The following is a 24,129-nucleotide window of genomic DNA, read 5'->3' as shown; positions in this document are numbered from 1 at the left end:
GCCGGGGGAGAGACTCAAAAAGCACCGGCCATGAAGGACAGGAGGAAGGAAGGTGCTCACACACGATTTGGGACGTCAGGACGCACCCCGGGGCTCCTCTCCAGCCTGCGGGGAGGACAGGAGCCCCAGGGCCAAACCCGTCAGCCCTGCGGGGTCAGCGGGAGCAGGGCGAGGCACAGCTGTGCCCAGAGCGGGGTCAGCGCCCCTCAGAGCCCCCCGGGACAGCGCCGGCCGCAGCCGCGGCCCCTCCGCACCCGCGGGCGGCCACACACAAAAGACGCTCGCTCTCCCCCCCCCCCTCCTATTTAAGGGCTCCTCGACCAATCAGCGCCAGGGGCGGGGCTAAACTGGGAGGATTGACAAGCCCCCGAGACCCCGCTCCGGAGGAGGAAAGGGGAGAAGCGGCCGCAGCCAATCGCCATGGGCGGGCTGGCGGCTCGGCCAATCAGCGGCGCGGGGGGCGTGTCCCGCCGCGGGGTCAGGCCGGGAGCGAAGGCGCCCGTCGCTCCCTGTTCCTCCCGCTCCGCTCGCGGCCGAGCCTCCTCACCGCGGGATCCCTCCGCCTGCGCGCAGCGGCCGGCGGGGTGTGCGCGCCGCTCCGTGCCCCTCCGCCCGGGAGGGATTATTTCCCGCGGTCGCGGCGGCGGGGCGGCCCCGGCGGGGCCGGGGGATGGAGGCACCGGGCGCCCGCCGGAGGGACGGAGGAGCCGCCCCGTGAGGGAGGAACGGGAGCGCAGCGGCCTCCTCGGGGCCGCCGGCGGGCGGGGACCCCGCGGCCAGGCCGCGCCTCAGCGCTCGGGCCTGCGCCGCCCTCAGCGGGGCCCGGCCCGGCCCTGCCCGCCCGGGGGTGCCCCAGGCCGGGTGTGCGAGCCCCGGCCGGGGCGTGCTCGGCGCGGGGCACGATGGTGGAGAAGCGGTGCCCGCGGCTGCAGCGGGACGGCGTGTACCGCTGGTTCTCCGAGCTGCCCTCCCCGCAGCGCGTGGAGTTCCTGTGCGGCCTCCTGGACCTGTGCATCCCGCTGGAGCTGCGCTTCCTGGGCGCCTGCCTGGAGGACCTGGCCCGCAAGGATTATCACTCCCTGCGCGACTCCGAGATCAAGGCCAACAACCCCGCCGACCTGGGCAGCCTCACCAACCTGACGGACGAGGTGGTGCGCAGCAAACTCCTGGTGTCCCTCGCCCTGCTCGGCTCTGCCCACCGGGAGGCCGCCGGGGTCCTGTTCCGCACCCTCACCCACATCGACTCGGTCATCAACAACTACGGGCTGCAGCTCAACGAGGGCCGCACGGGGGATGAGTTCCTGTTGCTCTTCACCATGGCATCCAACCACCCGGCGTTCAGCTTCCACCAGAAGCAGGTGCTGAGGCAGGAGCTCACCCAGATCCAGAGTCTCATGGCCAGCACCAGCAAGAATCCCAGCACCTCTACCCTCAACACCATGGCAACCTATCCTGGCTGCCATAAGGTTGGTATCCTGCTTTTTTTTGCGCGCCGGAATGGCACCGGGCTGTGTGTTCGGCTCTCATTTTAAACCGTGCTTTAGCACAGTGGTAAATGGCAGCTACGGAGGCAGGCGGTTGGTTGATGATGGGGATGGTCAGCTGAGGGCACAGGGAGGGGATGGATGGAGTTTTTACGAGCTTGTGGCATTTAAATGGGAAGGGGTTCACGAGCAGATCAACAGCAGCGATATAAGCCTTCCCTGATTGCTTCTCAGAGCATCTGCTGGGGGAATGGTCCTGCCAGCTGCATGGAAAACCGGCGATTTAGGGAGGGGAATAAAAACATCTTTAGATAAAAGCATCTGCTTGAAAGTTCCCCCTGGAAAAAGTTGGAAAGGAGGAGTAGCTGTCCAGTGTCCAAAGCATCTTGATGAGACTGGGTTTTGTTTAGACGGATGTGATGGCAAACATTTGGAGTTGCTGGTGTTAAGCTGAAAGAAATGTTGTCGTTTTCTGTCACTCTGCGTCCCTCGGGTATTGATCCTGGTGTCGGGGTTCACCGTCATTAACTTGCTGTTCTTTCATTCAGTTGCCAGCAGTTAGGCCAAACAGGAGCGTTTTAAGATGTGCTGCAAGTCATTAGATAGGTGACTGCTTAATTGCTCTCAGCCCGCTACAAATTAGGAAGTCAAAGTGTCTTTCTGCCTGATTTTAACCCGTTTGAAAGTTCAATCTAAACACCAGCTTAGAGGATGCTTGTGAGAAGTTAACAGGCTGCAGCCTTTGAGGATCGGTGGATGATGTGTTACCCTGCTCTTGGGAAAGGTGGGGAATACCTAAAAGCTGTGAAAACCCCTGTATTGGAGTAATAAATAAATAAAGCTGTTTCTCAGGGCTCAGTAGAGATTTCACTGAGTGTTGAATTCCAGACTGAGACAGAAATCTGTGCACAGTTTTCCCCTGAATACAAATTCCCTTCCAATTTCATGTTTCTTTAAACACCACTGCTTTGTAGAATTGAGATGTGTTCAGCTTCATATTTTTTTCTTATTCTTCCCTTTCTGTCTTGTTCCTAATCTCCTGTAGTAAGGGGGAAAGAACAAGGCATGGGAGAGCCTCTTCATTCAGCTGAAACCTCCATGTGGATAAAATATAGCTGGAAAGACCATTTCACACAGGATGTAGAAAGGTATAATTCAAACCAGAAAAAAGCTTCTTTTCAGATACTTAACTACTTGCAGCTTCTCTTATTCAAATGATGCAGCGACCCTGAGTTGGAAAGGAAACACTGTAAATCATATCCAAGTTGCCCCAAAATAAGACAAGCCAAAAAAAAGGATAAAATCAGGCAGGAAGGTTTTTGAGAGTCTTCTTTCTGAGCTGCAGGATTTATGGAGCTGAAAAACTCCGGCACTCTTTATGTCAATCTAAGATGGACGGAGAATCCATCCTGCCATTTTTCCTGCCAGGAATAAGGCAGCCAGGATCGTTTGATTTTTCTTTTCTTCTGAGCTCACTGAAGGGTTGTCTCTTTGAAAAGCACATTTTTATAGATTCTGTGTTGAAGAATCTTGGTTGCTAAGTACAGAGTAGTGAGAGAAAACACAAAGGTGACTTTGCCTTCACAGTCTCTGAATGTGCATTTTGTTTGAAGTGATGCAGATTTCCTTAAGATTATTTTTTTGTTGTTGTTGCTATTGACTGGGTGATTCTGTTACTTTTAGAGTAAGCAGTTGGCTTAAACCAAGAGTTGGATGAAGCAAGTGGAAAAAACAATCTCGTTCTTCATTCAGCCCTGTTTAAATATGCACAAATAAATTCCAACACCGAGTCCTTGAGGTGTTACCAAGTGATGTTGTGACAATCCTTGTGCTGTAGCATCACCCAGAAAAAAACAATGTGGATGTGGAGAGAAAGTGAGTGCCCTGGGCTGCTGCTCTTCCTGCTTGGAATTGGAGGAGAATTCCCTCCCTGGTGCCAGTACTTCCCCCTGGTTCCTGTTGCTTTACTCCAGGGTTAGCTACGCTGAGGTGGTGCTGGAAGCTGGGTGTTAAATGGGGGAATTCTGCTCCTCTCTGAGCTCATCCTCAAGGAACTGGAGAAATGCTCACCATTTGAGGTCCTGGAAAACTTCGGGAAGCTGGGATGGTGTGGATGTGAGATGGGTTGCAAGCAGGGAGCTGGTTGTGAACTGGCTGATTTATCATCAGCTTCCCCCTTGGGAGAGTGGGAATAGGGTGTAACTCTTGTGTAACTGCACCTGTCCTACTGTTACAATTCCTGATTTCTGGTTAGCTTGTTTAGTCAGGGAGATGCAGCAGAAATCTGAGCAGTGCTCTTTGTTCTCCTTGCAGGAAAAAATGGGAATGTGCTGCTTCTGCTTAGCCAACCCTATTAAAATATGCCCCAACCTGATATTAGCTATAACTTTTTCCAGAGGATTGGACCTTGCAATCCTTTTTCCATCTCCTCTTTCACATTTAACAGTGAAATATCTCAAAATCAAATTGTGTTTAGCAGTGAAGAGACTGAACAGCTGATACAAATTTACTGTGAATATTTCATGATTCCTCAAGTTGCTTTGGGCTAGGTGAGCGCAGCTGAAGGTGGTCAGTGATGCAAACTGCTTTTTGCTGTTTCCTTTTACTGCCTGCAGTTGCTGACTATGAGGAGGCTTAAAACAGCTGCCCATGTATTATTTGTGCTTTTTCAGATGTTTCTTGTCTTATCTGAACCTTAACTTTACAGGAAAAGGTGGCTGTGGCTAGCTTTAAGTAGGTCAGTAATTATTAGATTGATGGTTTCTACTTGATGGTATAAAATGAGCATTTTATGAATAGGAGGGAAAATGCTGCCCTCTCTACATTGCCTTGGAGTCTGTGAGGATGGAATCACGGAATATTCTGAGTTGGAAGGGACCCACAGAGATCACTGAGTCCAGCTCCTGGTGCTGCCCAAGACATCCCAGCAATCCCTCCTGGCTCTGCACAGCTCCTGCCAGGAGGGGACTGCCGGGGGGGTCGGGCTCTGCTCCAGGGAACAGGGACAGGAGGAGAGGGAACGGCCTCAGGCTGGGCCAGGGCAGGCTCAGGGTGGGCAGCAGCAGGAATTTCCCCATGGAAAGGGGGTCAGGGATTGGCACTGCCCAGGGAGGGTTGCAGTGCCCATCCCTGGAGGTGTCCCAGGAATTCCTGAGGTGGCACTCAGAGCTCTGGGCTGGGGACAAGGTGGGGATTGGTCACAGGTTGGACTTGATCACCTTGGAAGTCTTTTCCAAGCTCAGTGATTCTGTGATTCTCTGCTAGGGTGGATGGCAGATGGAAACACAAATCTGATCTTGAATTCTGTGATCTACATGGATGCTGGACATCATAATGTGAATCTCTGCACTGACTTTCCCTCTCAAGAGCTCTACTGTCAGTAACTCTAAGGACAGAACTTCAGAGCTAGGGAAGTTATTAGTGAATCTGTCACTCTGTTTCCTGGAGTTGTTTCATCTCCTCATTGAGATCGTGCTGTAAAACCAGGGAAATAAGAGAATGCTTTGGGTACTCAGCACCTGCTCTGCTCTGAAAGAGCTCTTCAGTGCAGTCAGGGTGGTGAGCTGTAGGTTTAGATCAGATATTAGGAAGGAATTCTTGGCTCTGAGGATGGGCAGGCCCTGGCACAGGCTGCCCAGAGAAGCTGTGGCTGCCCCTGGGTCCCTGGAAGTGTCCAAGGCCAGGTTGGACAGAGCTTGGAGCAACCATGGCAGAGGCTGGAATGAGATGAGCTTTAAGGTCCCTTTCACCCAAACCATTCCATGATTCTGTGATGATGATTCTGACTTGGTTGGGGGTTCAGCTGTAGAGCCAGGATCAGAAATAGTCACCCTGAGTGCAGTTTGCTTGCAGCTGAAGTGAAATAAGGGGCAGTGACACCATAGTTATGTGGTTGTTTCAGGCTGGTATCTTGTGAATGGGAAGGAGGGTTCTTGCCCAGTCAGCTTCCAAATACTGCACCAATGGCTATTTCAAGTTTATAGCATAAGGTACTATTTTTCACTCATGCTAATTCCATAGGCTCCTCTAAAACTTCCAAAGAACTCAAGGCTGTATATTGAGAGCTATGGAGCTGCTCTGAGGGATCCATTTCAAACACTTTCACCTGTCTGCACTGTTTGCCTCAGGAGCATGAATGGACATAACTCCATTGAGAAATATTCTGATATTTTTATTTCACCAATGGAGTGATGAGTTATAAAAAACCATCACTTGCTGGGTTGAAACTGAGTCGTCAAGCCCTCACAGAGACAGCAGTGCAGCTATTAAGTGATCTATGTCAGCTGCCTTTATGGCTTTTTTTTGAGCTTTGTAGGGATAGACTAAATCATGACAAACTTAATTTTTAGCTTCTTTGAGGGTGTTTCATGGATTCAGCAGATGACCATGTTGAGAGCAGTTGCTGGCTGGGATTAGTGTTTACTCACTGGTATCAGGAGTTGCTATCTCAGAATGATCTCACTTTCCAAACCACATGAATCCAACCTCAGGAGCTGTAGGGACAGGTCTCGTAGCTTCCAGCTGGTGACATTGCCAAGCCCTGCATGTCTTTTGCATGTCCTTTGAGAATTTTGGGTACTCCAGGCAACATGAATTGCACACACCTCTTGATATTCCACTTCAGAAATGTGAGGCTTCCCCTTCTGGCTCTTTTCTGACTCATGATTTCATTTGAAATGTGATAAAATGGTTCAGTCTCAAACCTGCAATATTTTCAGAAATGAGCTTTACATGTAAAAGAATTCCTGCAAGACAATGGTCTTGGGCAGTAACAATATCAATTAGCACCAAATTCACTTTGCCTAATTGTATGGTACATTATGAACTTGAATTTAGGAGTTTGCTTGGGAGATGCACTATGCACCCAAACATCAGGAGCAGAGCAGCCAAAAAAATGTGTGTTGAGCTAATAATGATGATGTTTTTTCCATGAACTGTTTTCCCACTTATTTTTGCACGGGCTGAATGAAGTTTTTGTTTTGAGAGTGCATTCCACTTCACTTTCCTAATTTACTCTTTTTTTTTTTTACTAATTACCTCGGAACTGTTAATTGTCAGTGAAGCAACACTGAAGTGAGCCTCCTTCTTGTGGGATAAAGATTCCTGTTGGAAGGTGTTGGATGCTTTGGGCTGTACCAGATCCAAACTGTTTTAATGGAATCAGTGCATGAGCTGGAGGAGATCCTGCAGAAATCCAGAGTGGAGAGGCAGAGCCAGCAGAAGTTAACCACACCTCACAGGCATTCCAGGGGCTGACTTCAAAGGTGCTGAACAGCAGCCTTGTTTGGAAGTGTTTAACCGTTTGGTTTAGTGGGTTTGTAAATGTTTGAGTTGCTAAAACGGGGGTCCTGTCACCTTCAGTGACAGTAGGTACAGCCCTGCCTCTTCCTGGCAGGGCAGAGCTGGGATTCTTCTGTCATCTTTAATATTCAAATACTCCACTCTCCATTTATTTGCTCTGGAGTGCCTTTTATCCCTAAGAAAAGCAAATATAGTCCCAAGAACATAGATAAGATTCTCAGAGCCCACAGAATTTTATTATAGAAATGCTGGATCTAATTTGTCTGTGGAAACAAGAGCCATTGTCATACTTCCACTCGAATTTGACTTCAGTCTTGGAGCCAGTTGAATTGAAGCTGTTTCTCCTGAGGTTTGAAATGGGTATTAATTCAAGCAAAAGGTTGTTGCTATGGTTCAGATCTGTGTTCCTTTGCATGGGGTTTGTGATGAGCAAACTTCTAAATTCCTCGCTCTTGCCTCATGCTGAACCAGAATTTTTTCCATTGATTCCATTGGGATAATTATCCAATAATCAGCATTGGGAGGGATAAACCTTTTAACAGATGTTCAGGCAATTACAGAGTTAAAGGGGTTTTGTGAATAGCTGAAGTGATCCAGAAATAATCAGATCAGTTACTTAAGAGCAAGGTCTTGATTTTAATTACAGACCTGCCAAGTCCTGATGATAAATAGTGAAAGTGAACACTTTTCATGTGTATTATGAATTCTTCTCCAATGCTGCCTTCTTTTATCACCATAAGTGGAAGAAAGAAGGACATTGAGAGGCTGGAGGGTATCCAGGGACAGGAATGGAGCTGGGAAGGGTCTGGAGCACCAGGAGAGGCTGAGGGAGCTGGAAAGGGGCTCAGCCTGGAGAAAAGGAGGTTCAGGGGGGACCCTGTGGCTCTGCATAACTCCTGACAGGAGGGGACAGCCAGGGGGGTTGGGCTCTTCTCTCAGGGAGCAGGAGGAGAGGGAACAGCCTCAGGCTGCTCCTGGGGAATTTTAGGCTGGATATTAGGAAAATTTTCTTCATTGAAAGGGTGTTCAGGCATTGGAATGGGCTGCCCAGGGAAGTGGTGGAATCACCATCTGAGGAAGTGCTCAGAAAATGTGTGAATGTGGCACTGGGGGATATGGTTTAGTGGTGATCATGGTTGGACTTGGTGTCTCAGAGGTCCTTTCCAACCTTAATGACTCTGTGCTTCCATGATTCTGAGTAGTTTTATTACACTCAAGCCATTACTTAAGTGAATATTGAGGAGGGGAAGGAGGGAGAACTAGAATTCAGTGGATTTGTGACCTGTCAGGTAATTCTTTGTGAGTTGTTGCAGAACAGACAGGGGTGGTTGGCTTTTGGTGGCATCAGATGAAGAAACAGGGTCAGGTTTGTACATCAGTGCTGGGCTGTAGAGCAGCAGTGTCTGTTCCAAGGTCTGCTGAGAAGCAGGGATTTGTTTTGATTTTGAGGTGGTTTGAATGATCAGTTTGAAAAATTCAGATTTGATGAGTCCAGTACCTCTATGGTAGATTTATGTTCCTATTATTATCAGTGTTCACCATTCTTTAAGCAAAGGGGTTTTAGTGGAAATTAGTCTATAAAATCCAGCCCAGACTTATTTTGTCCATCTGTTCTCCTGAATTCATGAGGAGCCTTGGAGCAGGTGTGTGATTGTCCTGTGGTGTTTAAGTACCACATGCCTCATTTCATTCCAGAGAGTCTCCCAGGACAAAACCATCTGATCAATTATCCATTATCCCATTTCCCTGTGAATTGCCTCTTTACCCTTTGTGTTCCTCCTCTAGGAGAAAAGGTGTATTTTGTAGCTGTTGAAACATGGAGGCACCTGGCTCTTACAGCTTATTTGGACTGTTGGAACCACTTGAATTTTTACACAAATCAAACACTTCCAGCTGCATCCACGTCCCAGTCCACCATAGCAACTAAATATGTGTAAATTTAAGTGGTGAGCTCTTTACTGGGTATGTGGAAAGTGGGGGCTGTTTGTGAGCACTTCTTAAACATCCTCATGGAAGAGCCTGAATCTTTCAAAGGAGAAGGTTGGAATTTTCTTCTTCTGGTGGGAGAGCAGTCAGGTGTTTGGATAGGTGAGTAAATGCAGGACTGGTGCCTGAGGCAGTGGTTTCACAAGACTGCCTTGCTACTACCAAGAGGATGGTGTTGGCTCAGTCCTGCCCCTCCTGGGCTTCTCTCAGTGCATTTGGAATTCCACATCCCTGCATTACTTGCTCTTGTCTCCAACTTGGATTTAGCCTGAGGAACAATCATGTGGTGTCAGACTGACAGCTGAGTGTCAGCAATGCATTTTTATTCAGATTACTTAAAAACCTGACTTTGTCCCTGTGGTGGGAATCAGCCTGAGCTTGCAGGGGCTGTGTCCTTGCCAAACTTCTCCTGGAGCATTGTTGCCAACAGGATTGCACCACGTTAAAGACCTGGGTGTTAACCTCAAATAAGCTGCTGTTAATACTCAGTAATATGAACCTGGCAGGACAGGAGTTGAGTGGTTTTTACCCCCTGGAGTCACTGTTCCAATTCCTGGACTCACTCATAGGTGTTACCTACTCCTGGAGGGCACTTTATGGCTAAAAATGCCTTTTTTAAAGGAGAATTCAAAAGCCAGTATGGACAGAAGCATTTCTCTGTGGGACTCTCAGTTTATCACTGGCCATTGTTGAAAACATGGGAAAGTTTTCCTGTGTGATCAATAGGAGAAAGTGTTTGTGTGGCTTGGAGCTCCAAGACCTCACTTAACTCAGTCATTACTGCTATATATTGTTTGCTTTTCCTGTGTAATACATGACCTAAATTTCTTACCTAACCAGGTATAGAAATCCATATTTTGTTCCCTCAGATTCTGAATCATTGTTCCATTTGTCCATGGTAGTGCTTTGGGTAGTGGCTCTGTTGATGGGTTTTTTAAAATTTTTATTTTTTAGTATTTTTGGCTCCACTTCAAACTAAGTCAGCAAATACTTTGCTATTAAACCATGTATTTTCTGTGCCCTGTTTATTTTTCAAAGGAACAGATAATTGCTGTTTTGGTAAAACTCTGGCCACATTAAGTTTGATTCCTATCAGTCCTGTTATTTTTATGAAAGACTTTGCTGTATTCAGTGTTAGCAAAGCTAACAGTTACCCAGCTTCCCAGACTTCCCATTTTCCATAGTGACTCCCACTGCCTGGGACAGAGCCACTTCAGGCAGCAGTGGCTGAAAGAGCAGCACCACCTGTGGGAAGCACCTGGGTTTATTTTCCTGTGTGCTTTTTAATGCATTGAGAGCTTCTAGAGCTGCTTTTTGCTGTCCCAAGAAGATCTGAACCCCTTAGGACATCTCTGGTGCTGGGAAGGAAATCACAGAATTAACTAGGTTGGAAAAGACCTCTGAGATCATCAAGACCAACCTTTTGGGGGAAAAAAGGTTGGCTTTGGATGGTGACAGGTGAAAATGGGAAAAATGTGATAATGGCAAAATTCTAGCAAGGAATTCTGTTCCCTTGGCATGTTTGTCATTGCATGTGGGTCAGAGCAGTTGTTTCTCTTCCTGGTGACTCCTGGAAGCATTTCGTGATCCTTCTGAATAATCTGTGTTGGGAAGGATCCACTTCTCAGTAGCTGACACCAGTTTTGATCCTGTCATCATTACAAGGGGGAGTGAGGCAGAGAAGAATTCACTCTGAGCCTCAGTCGCTGAGCAGTGATCAGTTTTCTTTGTTATTTTCAATTCTGCCTTTAACTTGAAATGCAGGAGGCTGCAGGGTTTGCATCTGGAAAATCAGAAGTGCATCTGTGAGCCAGATGCTTTGCTGTGGAGGGAGAAGATTAAAGGATCCCAGGATCATCAAGGTTGGGGGAGACCTTAAAGCTCATCTCATTCCAAGCCCCAGCCCTGGACAGGAGCACCTTCCTCTAGACCAGCTTGCTCCAATCAAAGATGCAACCATTAGAGTGGAGTAAAAATAATTTTAAGGATCTTTTCTGCATCCACTTGCAGTTTTAGAGGGATTGAAGGAGGCTTCAGGCCACGGTGGTGTGGAAGGAATTCCTGACCAATGCAGTGAAACTATGGAGAGGTGCATCAGAGGGTTTTCCTTCTCCCTGGAAATGCTGTGCTGGGGGTAAAACCAGGCAGAATATTTAACTCTGGGCTTGCTGCTGGTTTTGATTGCTCTTTATGGACTGTTTCTGCTGATGTTCTCAAGTAATTTCTGTAGAAAAATCCAGTCTTTTATTCAAAGATCTAATGCTGTTTTTTCTTAAACCTTGAATGATTCATGGTTTTCTTCCTGCATTTATAAAATGTCACTCCTGTGGTTTGTTATGATGTATGGCCTGAACATTCCTGGTTCCTGTGATGCCAACTTATCCATCTTCACTGTGGCCTGTTAATGCCTCAGAAAACAAGCCTTGAACAGTTCTGGAGCTGCAAATGTTTATTCCTTAATGGCATCTTGGCTTTCTCAGAGATGTTACAGCTCCTAAAAGGTCCAAAGCAATTTGCTCCCTGCTTCTCTGAACCCTTATCTCCCTGGAATGCCTCATTCTTTATTCCAAATCCAGTTTTTCCTGAGTAGCTGTTTGTGCTGAGCCTAAACCAGGGATTTCAGGAGTATTCAGATATGGAGAACTCTCCTTCCTGAATTTACTTGATGCTGAGTTTCTGCAGCTGAATATGGACAGGTCCTTCCTGTAAAGCTTTTCCCTGTGTTTCTCCCAACCCTCCCAGGACAATATCTCCTGCAGTTCTGAGCTGATGGGTTATTGTTCCTCTGTTTGGCTTGGCCTCAAGTTTAAAAAAAAAAAAAAAAAAAATGCTGTTACTATTTTGGAACTCTGATTTGCAAACCACTTTTCATTATTTCACTTTCCCTAAACAAATCCAAACTGTTGCAGTATCGTGATGTTTAAGTCAGTGGAAAAAATTATTTCAAATTTTGGAATGGAAGCTTTAAGCAGTGGGATTCAGTGGTTCTAACACCATTCAGCTCCCTAACAAAGTGCTCCATTTGGAACTAATCAGAGCTTTGTGATTTTTTTAGGCCAATTTGGAACCGCTTTGATGTGCGACGGGATCAGATAGTATGAGCTCAGGCAGACAAGACATATGGGCTAAATTAATCCTTAGCAAGTCTAGGAAAATTAAATCTTTATGGAAAAAAATGGAGGTTATGTATAAACAAAATGCAAATTATAAGCTGCACGCGATGCTTGTTGTAAGGAGAGTGGAGAGGAGGGAATACAAGATAAGAGGCAATAAATTGTAACAAACTGCTTGTTCAGAGGTTTTCTGGAGCTGTGTGGCTGCTCTGACTCGGCTTCAATCATTCTGCATGTTTATATTTCTGATTATTCTGAATATTTGGAACCTGGTTGTCCAGGATAACGCAGCCCTGCCGGAGCTCTTTTCCCAGCTTGCTCCTCTGCGCTGTCCCTTTGCCAGGAGGATGGTGCTCAGCCCTCTGGAACTTCCTCCCAGCAGCCCTGGGCTGGAGGGAGAGGGTTTAGTGAGCTCCAGGAGAGAGGCTGTGTGAGATAAGCTCAGCTAAAGACTGACTTTGGCAAAGGAAATTTAAACTCTTCCCCACCCTCCTGCCAAGCTGGTTGGTCTGAGGGAAAGCTTGGTGTTAAGTTTTGTTATTGGTGGGAAGCTGTGCTGAAGAAACAGTGTATCATTAGATAAATATAATACTTTTGCATTGATATATATAAAATAAACTTTATTTTTTTGTCAAGAAGTGCTGAAAAGGAAAGCAGCTACCCGTAGCCCTCTTTTTTCCTGACACTCATCTGCCATTCTGGATTGATTTCTTTACACATAGAAGCTTTTTTATGGATGTCAAGTATACAGAGCCTTTTCACTTGTTCTACTGCCTTAAAGTGTGTATAAATCTATAAATGTCATTCTTAAAATGGAGCTTACAATAGGTAATTGTATGGAGTGGGGCTGTGCTATTTCTGACTTGCATTGTGTGTGCTGACTGACGGCAACATGGAATGGGAGGGGGTGCAAAGCATTGTTTTCTACAGAAATTGTCCCAGCTCAGGGCACTGGGTCAAGTTAGCAGGGTCTGAGGGAGCCTTTTCCCTTTCAGGGACCTGGAGGTGCTGGTTTTGAGTTACCTGAGTGAAGGAGAACTAATTTTGTTGTGGCAAGATGCACATTTTCTCCTGTGATTTGTGCCAGGCTATAAAATCCATGTGGAATTCTAATTACAGCTCTCCCTCCCAGCAGCTCAGGTTGGTTCCAGATGTAACAATTGAATTTCAAGTCACACAGTTACTCTGAGTAGTTACTGAGAGTGTTTTTGTTGGTCTGAACTCCCTCTTTAAAGCATCTTCTTCAAGGTTCTTAAACCGTTTTTTGTTTTGATGCTTCAACCTTCTGCTTGGGGATTGTTAATGTAGAAGTTTCCATTGAAATATGATCATGACAGGTTATTAAATGGCAAAGACAAGGAAATCAGGGTGTTGCTGCTAAGAATTTTTCATTGCAATCTGTGGTGGAAATGCTTGGGAATGCCTTGAGTCTCCTCCCTGGAGAGGTAATGGAGCCCCATGGAGCCACTTCTGCTCCCCTGGCATCAGGATGGGGAGACAGTGGGAGGAGTGAAACAGAGGGAACTCTTGGCTTAGGATAAAGACAATTTAATAGGGAAAACAAAAGCCACACATGCAAGCAAAGCAAAGGAATCCGTTCCCCGTGGCTGGGCAGGGCTTGGCCATCCCAGGGAACCTCATGGGTCATGGAAGAGTACTGGGGTCACTGAATGTCCCCTGCTTCCTTCTTCCCCCAGCTTTCCATACTGAGCATGATGCCACAGGCCTGGAATATCTCTTGGACCAGCTGTGCTCAGCTGGCTGTGCTCAGCTGGCTGGCCCATCCCCCAAACCCTGGTGCCCCATCCCCCAAACCCTGGTGCCCCGTCCCAAATCCTCGTGTCCCCCCAGCCTCTGTGCTGGTGAGGTGGGATGAGGACCCAAAAAAGCCTCGTTGTGTCAGCCCTGCTCAGCAGTGACCAAAACATCCCTGAGTTATCCAAACTTCCAGCACAAATCCAAAGCAGCCTCACACCAGCTACCGTGGAGAAAATTAACTTTACCCCACCCAAAAGCAGCACAGTGTCATAACATGAAAGTGACGTTTTCCAAGAGCCCTTTTTCCCAGTTTTCTTGTGGAAAAGTTAAAATGTGTGGTGTGCAGAGGTTAAAGGTCTTGTAATCTCTCTCCAGTTGACTGCTGGGCGACTATTGTTTAAAAAAGAATTATGCTGTAAGTAGCTTTTTAGATTAGCCAAGATAATCTCAGTTTGTGAATAGCTGCTGACTGAAAGCACTTCCCTGAACTGTTACTTGGGGAATATCAGCAGTAACACCCTCAGTTCTCAGAGTGCCTTCCCAGGGGATCCCTCACTCCAGAGAAAGTGTGATGTTTGTGTGTTCCCTCCGTTTCTTTTAATGGATTTTTGTACTTTCCCTTCCAGGTCACTCCAAGGTCGGAGACCCCCATCAACAGTGTCAGTAACAGTTTGGAAAACGTGCTCCACACATCCACACATTCCATGGAGGAGTCATTACCCAAGAGGCCTTCGGGGAAGCACTCCAAAGGTGTGTCCTTGTCCTCCTGCCTGCTGCAGTGGGGAATCATCTCACATCCCTGGTGGTGCTCAGCTTTATTTGCATTGGGATTGGAGGCTGGAATTTTGCTGCTTTACTCCTGGTTGAGCAAAGGAAGCCACAGAAGGGTTTGTAGGAAGTGTGAGTGTGTCAGGGAGAAGTGGCCAGTGAGAGAGGAATATCCTGATTTTTCCATTGGGATTTTAAATAAGAAAGAAGGTTTTTTGAGATATCTCCTTTTGAAATACCAGCTTTGCTCTCAAGAAATGTTCTCCAAGAGTGGATATCTTGGACATTCCACCTCTCAGCAGGTTATTTCTTGGATAAAGCATATGGTATTGAGTGTTTCTCAAAGGGAAAAGACATTTAAACAATTTTGACTGCCACTTCCACCTTTCTCTTGCTTTCCCAAGTGGGAAATTGAGTGAAGAGAAGTGGAAGATAGGAGAGAGATCTTGCACCTTTCTCTGTTACAAAACAAATCTGGTTTTTGTAGTGCTGCATTGCATGCTGACCTGGCTAAAAACTGGGCTTAGCAAATCAGGAATAATTATTATTCCATTTCCACACTCCAGGCTCTCATTGCAAATATGAAAATGTCCAGGCTAAAATGTGACTAACAGTGTTTTTATTTAATGCATTAAAAAAAAAAAAACTGGTAAATGAGGAAAATCTTTGAACTGGGAGCTGTTCTTTGTGCAGAACAGCTTTTGTGAGCCCTGTAGGGCAGAAATCATCAGGGGAAATATGCCCTCATATGTTGCCTTCAAATATCATTAAAAATACTGTCAGGCACCATCTTAATTTTTTTTTTATTTGGAATTTGTTCTGTTTTATTCTCCTCCTCTGGCTTCCTACAGAACTTTGCAAATACAGTTTGATACCACAGAAATCCAAGAATTTCAAAGCACATCTTCACTCAGAGGATCTGATACAGCTCCCACAGAAAGGGTTAAATGTCCCAGGAAATGTTGACTTGCCTCCACCAGCCCTCCTTTTCAGTGACACACACCACTGTAATCCCAGAAGTGGAAGGAGCAGTCATTTTTTACAGCACAGTAATGCTGCAAAAACCATTTCTCCAGCTGTAAAAACCATCAGGGTAGAAGAAAACGCAGCACTAAGCAGAAGCATGGCTGGGTTTGTGGCTTTCATCTGATTAAAAATAGGACAGGGTTCAACACTGTTTTCATTTGTACTCAGTGATTGCTATTCCAGTACCATATATGCTAAGATTAGTCATGGTACGCTGTGAAAATTAATTAGGTTTTGCTCTGATCTGTTTTTCTCTTATAGAATACCTGCCTCGTGTTCAGTTTAATTTACAGGCTGCCTCAGTGATGGTTGGGAAAAGGGGGTGTGGAACAAATACTGATATTCTGCTTTCTGCTTCACCAGCAGTGTTGAATTCTTGATGTCTTGGGGTTCTGTTTCTTCAGCTTGGAGTGCAATTTAGGATTATTTGCCACCTGAATCCACTGTTCCTGATTTATATTCCTCATTTTGATAGCAAACACAGCTCTTAATTTAGTAGGACCCACCAAATTTTTAACATGGAGCACATAAAATTGTCATGAAAGCATGGGATGCTTGATTTTCATGTTGTTATTTTTTAGTGAGCCTGGTTTCAGACAGCTTGACAGGACAGGATTTCTCCCCCAGAAGTAATGAGCTGCCCAAGGTAAAGCCCTGGAGCTGGAAGTGTCTCAGTTAAAAAGGCTGGAGCTGAAACATGAGAAAGAAAAGAAAAATGAGAAAGGTGCAGTATTTGTTGTGCTTAGCTGGATTAGAGACAGTTTGTATTAACCCAGGGAATGTTTTAATCCTGATTTGGAGACACGTCAGTAATTTAATTTACTTTCCACAGCTGAACAGTGACTGGGGTTGTAGTAGATTGGACCTGAAAGCTCTCAGTGACTGTGTTTTCCTTAATCTGCCACTTTTGGCATCAAATATTGGAGTTCCTACATGGGAGGGAGGCAGGAAGAGAGGAGCATTCTGCTGGATCCTCTGTGGCAGTGTGTGTGTGCTCTTGGAAGTGGGAGCTGGGAATGTTTGTACAGCTTCGTGCACAGACTTGTCAGATACCTGGGAGTAATTTCACCAGAATTGTACTGCCTCAGGAAATGAATTTATGACAGGAGTGTCAGCCTGAGAAGTGCTCCAACCTTTGCTTTTACCTCAGAGGCCCTGCTCGCTGTGGGAGCATTGTCAGGCATTAAATCATAAATTAGGGAATGATTTGGGTTGGAAAGGACCTTAAAGATTGGCTAATTCCATGGGCAGGGACACCTTCCACTAGCCCAAACACTGGATCTGTGCTGCAATACCCAAGTTGTTGAGAGTGGTGACTGGCAAACTCTTGGTTTTTTATCAAAATTCCTCAATATTTTGCTGCTGTTTCTCTAGGCTAAACCCCTTTGTCCCTGTGTACATATCTGTGGTAAAATGGGATCAACCAGGTGGATGTTGCTTCCCAGTGAAAGTTGTGGCACTGAGAAGTTCTGTGCCTGCTGACATAAATATTTTGGGGATCTGTGCTCTATCTGGGCTTTTCTTTTATAAAATAAAGTTAAAAAATTTTCCCTGTGCAAGTTGAGAAAAAAATCCCCATGGGTTCTGACAGAGGGATGTGAAGTTCTTGTGAAATCCAGCAATTGTAACGTGCTCTGTGAATTGTGCTTTTTATTCTTATTTTGACCAGTGATTTAGGGCTGTTCAAAGCTGTCTCCACAGATGGGGAATTGTTTTAACTGGAGGTAACTTTGGGAAGTGGAGGCTTTCCCTGTTCTCAGGATCTGGCTGTTGAGCTGGAAGCTGCAGTCAGGCTTGTTCACAGGTATTGAGGCACTGACAGATCTCACTGGTCAAGCAGAGCAGAGATAAACACAGAGATTCTTGAGTTACATACAATTAAAATTCCAACAGGGGTGTGTTGCTTTCTGTCCCTCTTCCCACTGTTCCTAGAATGTAGTCAGCTTTTAATAATGGTTTTAACACCATTTGAACAAAACAAATTCAAATAAAGGTTGGGCATTTTTTGTCCCCTGAGACTTTTCCAGTAAAAAGTGGTTTAAAAAAAGTAATGAGTTAAAATTGCTTTTCACTGTTTTGTTTTGCAGGCAATCCTCTGCTGGTAGCAAAAGGGAAATTCAGGAAATTCTGTTTTTATTCCAAAGTTCAGGAGGAGCTGTGTGACCCATGGGAAGCCCTGTGCACAGAGCTAATTTTTAACAAGCCTGTGGATGTAGAGTTGGGGTAACTCCCAAAAGAGAGTAGTTACTGGTTATCACAGCTGACTGAAAAAAACAGCTTATTTTTATTTGTTCAAAAAAGCAATAGGAATTTTCCATGCTCCAGAGATGTTGTTAATTACTCTTTTGCTGTGAGGTTCCAAGGATTTGGCCATTAGGTGGAGAGCAGTGGAGGCAAGTCCTGCTGTCTGCATGTGACATATTTTAGCAATGTATTAAACATCCTCACTGACCACAGCATATTTTCCAAAAGCACAGAGGAATTAAATGCATTAGACCAGATGTTGAAGTGCAGAACAAAAGCATCTTTATAATAAAGACAGCATAAGTTACAAACATCCCAGGGTGTGCAGGCTTCATCCTGTCACTGCTGTCAGTAAAAATCTCAGTAAATGAGTAAAATCCTGATTTGTCACAGCCTCTGGGTGAAGTTTCCTGCACTGGAGGTTGGGAAGCTCATCCCTGCTCATTTTGCAGGTGGCACTGGCCGTGTCCCTCCCCAGAGCAGCCTGGCCAGTGATTTCCTCAAGTGAACAAGTCTCATTTTCTGCAAAGTGACAGAAACTCTCCTATTCTTGTGTTTCCTGTGTATTTATCTTGCTTTTCCTCTGTTGCCACACAAAACCCTCCAAATTGTCTCCACGCCAGCCTGATTTCAAATGAGGCAACTGTTGAAATCTGATCCTTCTAGAGTGAAGCTGAATCATAATTCTTGCAACACAGGATCTAAGGATAGGCACAAACTGCTTCTGGAGAGAGAGGAGTAAAGCTTTGAGATGGAAAATGGGGGCAGGAGGCTTTATTCTCCATTTAGCTCTGCTGAGCACAGGAAAACCAATTGCTTAATTGAAAGGATGCTCTGAGTCCACACACAAGGTCCTGCAAAGCCTTGATGTGTCCCAGACTTGGATAAATACATGGAACAGCACATGGCTGACTGGATAAAAGTCTATGGGCATGAAGGAAAACAAGCTCTAAATGCATCTCAGGAATATATTGATTTAGTTTTCAATCAATATTAGGATGTAAATCTATCCCTGTCTGCAGTTTCCCTGTTGAGCCCAGGTGGGATCAGTTGGGGGTGGCTTGTGGTGGTTGTCACGTGCAGCAGACGTTGGTATCTGAATTATTTCATGACAATAGGCAGCAGCAATGTGTGATGTCAGCCTCCCAGAACTTCTCGCCACTATTTTTGCTGCTCTGTTTTCCTTGGCAAAATGTGTTTGTACGGTCTTGCACCTTTTTTTTCCCCTCTCCCACCTCCTTGACTCATTCTTTTCCCATAAGAAACCAGGCTGCAGGAGCTCTCCCAGTTTAATGGCGACCGACAGCCTTTTCCTCTTGAAATGTTTGACACCAATCTGCTGAAGGCAGGCAGAAAATACAGGGGGAGGGGCAAAAAAAGCTCTGAAATCTATTTTGTTCAGGTACAGATTTTAGACTGCCTTGTTCTGCATCAGTTGTGGAGCTGGATTATTCTATTTTTAAGTAAGTGCATCATCTCCAACAATATTGGGTCAACTACTGGTAGGGTAGGGCTTAAAGAAATATTTAGGCTATGATAATCCTTCAGGAAAAATCTCCCTCTCCCAACTGTATATAATTTTTCAGCTGTTTGTGTATGTCCTTGTTCATTTTCCCTCCAAAGGGAGAGCTCTGCTTCTAAACTTGAGCAATGTAGGTTGAGATCACACACCAGGCACCGCGTTCCTGACCTCCTGTCTCTGCCACACGAGTTGTTTGAGGAATATCAAATATTTCGAGTGAATTCTAGAAGTCAAACCCAAGGATTAGCGTGCTCCAAAAAAAACCATGTTTTGATGTTGCATATTTTCCCCTGTGTTAGAAGATTATTGTATGTTAAGGAATTTTTTTGGTGATGCATAAGTCACGTCGCTCAATGTGGATTTGAGAGTTCAGTTCAGGTTGGAGGTTTGATTTTGCAATAAAGACAATACTCAGGTTTAGGGTTTAAAAAAACGTCAGAAACTTTGCATTTCACCTCATGTTTTTATTGATAGTTCAGTTGTCCTCTGCTTACAGAAGGCCATTTTATGTCCCCAAAGCCAGTGTGAGTGGTTTGTTGTAGAGCTGGGAGTGGAGCTCCTCATGCTGGGGCTGCACTTGGACTCTGGCAAATTGATGCTGTCAGCTGTTAATAAGTCAACTTTTTTCTTCTCTCGAGGTTGGAATCATTTCTTTGTCACCCTCACTGCCTCCTTTTCCCTGTAATGAGCCTTGTCAGGAGATATCTGGGATTGCTGTGATAGGATGGGAAGGGAGAGGAGGCAGCACAGACGCTGGATGGGAAGGTGGCTCCTGCCTGCCTGCTCGTGCAACAACTCTCACAGCCTTCTGTGCAAAACTGGAACTGCTCCTGCCTGGGGTTTGGAATCCATGGCCCCCATTCCTTCCTGTTGTGCTCCCCAGGGAGGACTCCCAGGCTGCAGGGATGGTGATGCTCTGTGTGTTTCCCTGTGGCTCTTTTGGAGTTCATCTCACAGAGCATTCTTGAGTTTCCTCTGAGCGGTTTTAGTTGTATCTACACCATCTGTCTTGATCCCATTTTCCCCTAAAATAATGGATATCAAGCATTTAACCTGAGGGCCTTATCCTGAAGCTGCTGAGTGATTTTCTAACTTTGGTCTGCCTGTTTTTCCTCAGTGAGGAGGTGGAATTGCTCTGCTTGGGTAGCTGCTGGTCCCTACCTAATTAACTGCTGAGCCTGTTGATTAAATTCATTCAAATTTGACAAAGCTATTTAGAGATTTTATTTACAGTGGTGTCTGCATAGAAGAGACTCATTCATGCTTCCACCAGGAGAAGTGAGAATAGCTGAGGTACAGCCTGCATCTGTGGGAAATAAGGCGTTGTTGTGCTCCTTTGTAATCCATAAAATCCCAGAATTTGTGTTGGAGGAGACCTTAAAGCTCCTCTCATCCTACCCCTGCTAGCTTCCACTAGCTCAGGTCACTCAGAGCCCCATCATTCATCTTGCTTTTATTTATCCTTGTGTTAAAAATAAAGATTTGTGTGCTGGGCAATACAATTTCCTTATTAAACATTAGGAAACGAGCAGTTTTCTGCTACAATAGGATTTGACAAAGAACACTTAATTTGGAGTAGTCCATTCAGTTTGGCTTCAGTGGGAGCTGGATGATACTTTTGTTTATAATTCATTTAATCAAGCTACTTAGAATTTAAATTTTTCTAAGAATAGGATGCTGGTAAATCCAGCTGTGCCAAGGATTTTACCTCTCTGTAATGCAATCCTCATGCACATTCCTGATCTTGGATAAGGACAGTGTAGTCATCAATATCTGCAGTGAGATTATAAACTCATATTTAATATTATCTGCCTTTTTCCATGGTTCTCTCAGGAGGGCACACACAGGATGTGCATTCCTAGAAGGATTCTCCCATTTCTATGTCCTTGGAGTCCTGGAAGTGCCTTCAGTGGCACAGGAGTTGGTAATGAAGGTGAAATTAATGGTCATTACCTCAACAGCTCTGGAAGCAGCAGCATGACCTTCTTCCCATAATGGAAACAACAAAACAACTTCAGCTTTTAATTAAAATCATATTAAATGGCGAAAACCAGTTTTTGTCAGATCTTAATGGTAATGGCTTCATACAGCCTATCTTCTGAGGTAAAAAAAAGGTGTTGGGAGAGCTTTTCCTGTGGTGGAACTAATGCTTAAACCTGCATTTTTACTGAAAATCCTTAATTAAAAACAGGAGATAAATTTTAAGAAATTACTGAAGGATAACAAATATGTAATTCAAGACTGAAAAAAAAAAAAAAAAAAAGCCCAAGAAGGTACATTTTAACTATTGATTTTTGCCTCCTGGCAAATTCCTGCTTCAACATGAAGGGAAGTGGCTCAGTGGGGCTGGACATTCCTGTGTCTGCTGCCTGCAGATTGAGAGAGGGATGTGAGAAATGCTCAGAAATGCTCAGCTGTTCCTCGTGCCTTCAGAATGCAGCACCCTGGAACATCTGGGGATTTCTGAAATAGCCCATTTTGCTGCCATCTTCAACAGGGGCATGCAAGAATTCAGGAAAGAATTTAAAATAAATGGCTTGCTTATCCTATCTAGGCCCACATAGCCCTTAAACAAAATTGGATAAAAATTGTCACTTTAGAGAAGAACATAGGAGTGATTCACATGTATTCCTAGAAATCCAGCACATCCCTGCCCATTTTACATACTGTCACTACTGTACAAATGACTAAATGGCAATTTTCTGGTGCATGTCATGCTCAGGAAGCTTTTACAGCTGGTTAGTTGTTAGCTGGTAAATGCTCCTTCCCTTAACAGTTTATTCCTAAATCCCCCCATTTTCCAAAGCACATTTTTCATTTCCATCTCCCTTTCCATTTAGATGAATTCTTGCCTCCAAAAGCTGAGGGTAATAGGCTTAAAGTACAATAATTTTCTCAATAGGTAGCTGGAGTTTTTAGAGGTTTCTGAATGTACAAGTTAAAAATGGTGGCATCTCTCACATAGTTTTGGGTCCAGACCTGCAAATTTCTGGGTATTTAAAATAAATCTGAGGTTTCTTGCTTGCCTTTGATGTCAGCATTAGAATTCTCAGTGGGGGCTTTTCTCTGCAGACATGGGAGGCTGTGATTTTGGAAAGAATCAGACTGCAGCAGGGAAAAGATACCAGATACTGTAGGACTGGAGAAATGGGTGATCTTGGGAATTGGAAATAAAAAAGAAATGAAACTGGGGCTGTTCAGCCTGCCATGAAGCTGGGGAACTGGAGCGACAGGACAAGGTGGGGATGGCTTCAAACTGAAGGAGAGTTGGTTTGGGATGGATATTAGGGAGGAATTCTTGCTCTGAGGGTGGGCAGGCCCTGGCACAGGTGCCCAGAGCAGCTGTGGCTGCCCCTGGATCCCTGGCAGTGCCCAAGGCCAGGCTGGACAGGGCTTGGAGCAGCCTGGGATGGTGGAAGGTGTCCCCACCATGGCAGGGGTGGCACTGGGTGGGCTGTAAGGTCCTTTCCCACCCAAACCACTTCATGATTCCATGATATGAAAGAACAAATGTGAGAAGAGTCAAAGCAGTGGAATTCTGTCCATGAATTTGGTTATTTTGGGGTTGTTTAAAGGAAGTTGTGTTCTCGTGTTTATGACAGTTTAATGTAGTTTTGATGAATGGCATCTGTTAGAAAATGCCAGAGCAGAGCCTGATCCTGGGACCTGCATGAAGAGATTGGAAAGCTGCTGGGGAAGAGAAGCATCTGGAGCTGTTCTTGGATTGATTTTAGGGACTTAGTTGAGAATGAAATCTCGTTTGTGGCTTGCAGACAGTGGGAACTTGAGAAGTTTGAGGGGTGCTACTGCCCCAAACCCTGTGAACGTGGTCCCTTGTACTCCCTAGAGCATTCCCTGGAGCTGTTCTGATCTGTTCCCTTGTGCCACACGAGTAGAGGAGACAAATAGTCAACTTTGGCATTGTTTAGGTGCTTTGAATTTTCATTTCTAATTTAATTTCCTCTTGTTCTTTTAAGCTGAGGAGTCACAGGCTGTAATTATGCAAGACAATGCTTTTGATTAAAGTAAATTTTCTTGGGTGCACAGAAATGCTTAGCTAAAAGGTTAATGTTTCATTTGCTTTCTGGCTTGTTCTTTTATTTCTCCCTGGAAAAAAGAAGGAGAAGGCTTGCTGTGCTGCATGACTTCCCTGCCTGGAGTGGTTGCATTTCATCAGTGGAGGGTGTGGGTGCTATTTTTAACCATCACTCAGAGGGGCAGCCCTGCTAAAATTACATCATTAATATCCCCAGCTGAAAGGAAGTGGCAGAAAACACAACAGGGCCTTTGGAGTTTCTCCCTATTGTGTTTTCCACTCCTGAGGGTGAATTATTCCAGGTGTATCATTCCAGCAGAGTTGTTTACAATCAGCTCCTTGTGAACAGGCCCGAGGAAAAGTGTAATAAGTGAATTTGTCTGCAAAAACAGCAGGTATGAAATAGGGCTCAGTGGCTTGAAGAGCTCCTAGTTTGTATTTCTTCCTGTCCCTGTTATTAAGGAGTTCAGGGATTTTTGCTGGATATCCAACTATTGCAAAAGAAGGTGGGGACCTGGAGCTTTAAACATGAATTTTTGCTAGAAGTGGGGTTTGTTTCATTCTGTAGGCCCTGCTAAAGGATCTGCTGGTGAGTCTGGAGATACAGAGCTTCAGGGCTTGGAGATTTCTAGTGGATGGGGTCTGGTGTTCTTTGCATTGTTTTTAGCTCAGTTTCTGGGCATTCTCATTGCCCTGGCAAATATCCATAAAATCTGCTTTGGGCTTTTCCCTCCTGTCTTTTTTCATAGATGTGTTACAGTTATCCAGTACAATTGTGGTGTCTCCAAATCAGTTTAACTGCAGAATTAGAGCTTCCTTCTGCTTCTTTGAATCGCTGGTCAAATCTTGTCTGGGATCCAGAAGGAAGGAGCAATGAGTTGTACAAAAGTA

At 45.2% G+C, this 24,129-nt stretch overlaps 1 protein-coding gene across 1 annotated transcript in view; it reads left to right on the top strand.

The window, feature by feature from the left end:
• The first annotated feature begins 786 nt into the window (after window positions 1-786).
• Window positions 787-24,129, top strand: part of ZCCHC14 (zinc finger CCHC-type containing 14) — a 45,900-nt gene continuing 22,557 nt past the window's right edge. Inside the window, exons 1-2 of the mRNA XM_053952745.1 lie at window positions 787-1,466; window positions 14,269-14,392. Of these exons, the coding sequence (XP_053808720.1) occupies window positions 903-1,466; window positions 14,269-14,392 (688 nt within the window). The 5' untranslated portion in view covers window positions 787-902. The remainder of the gene's footprint in view (window positions 1,467-14,268; window positions 14,393-24,129) is intronic.

This window comes from Vidua chalybeata, chromosome 11 (genome assembly GCF_026979565.1).
Source record: "Vidua chalybeata isolate OUT-0048 chromosome 11, bVidCha1 merged haplotype, whole genome shotgun sequence".
NCBI lineage: Eukaryota > Metazoa > Chordata > Aves > Passeriformes > Viduidae > Vidua > Vidua chalybeata.
Note: the sequence above shows the minus strand (reverse complement) of the source record. Positions and strands in the feature narration are given on the sequence as shown.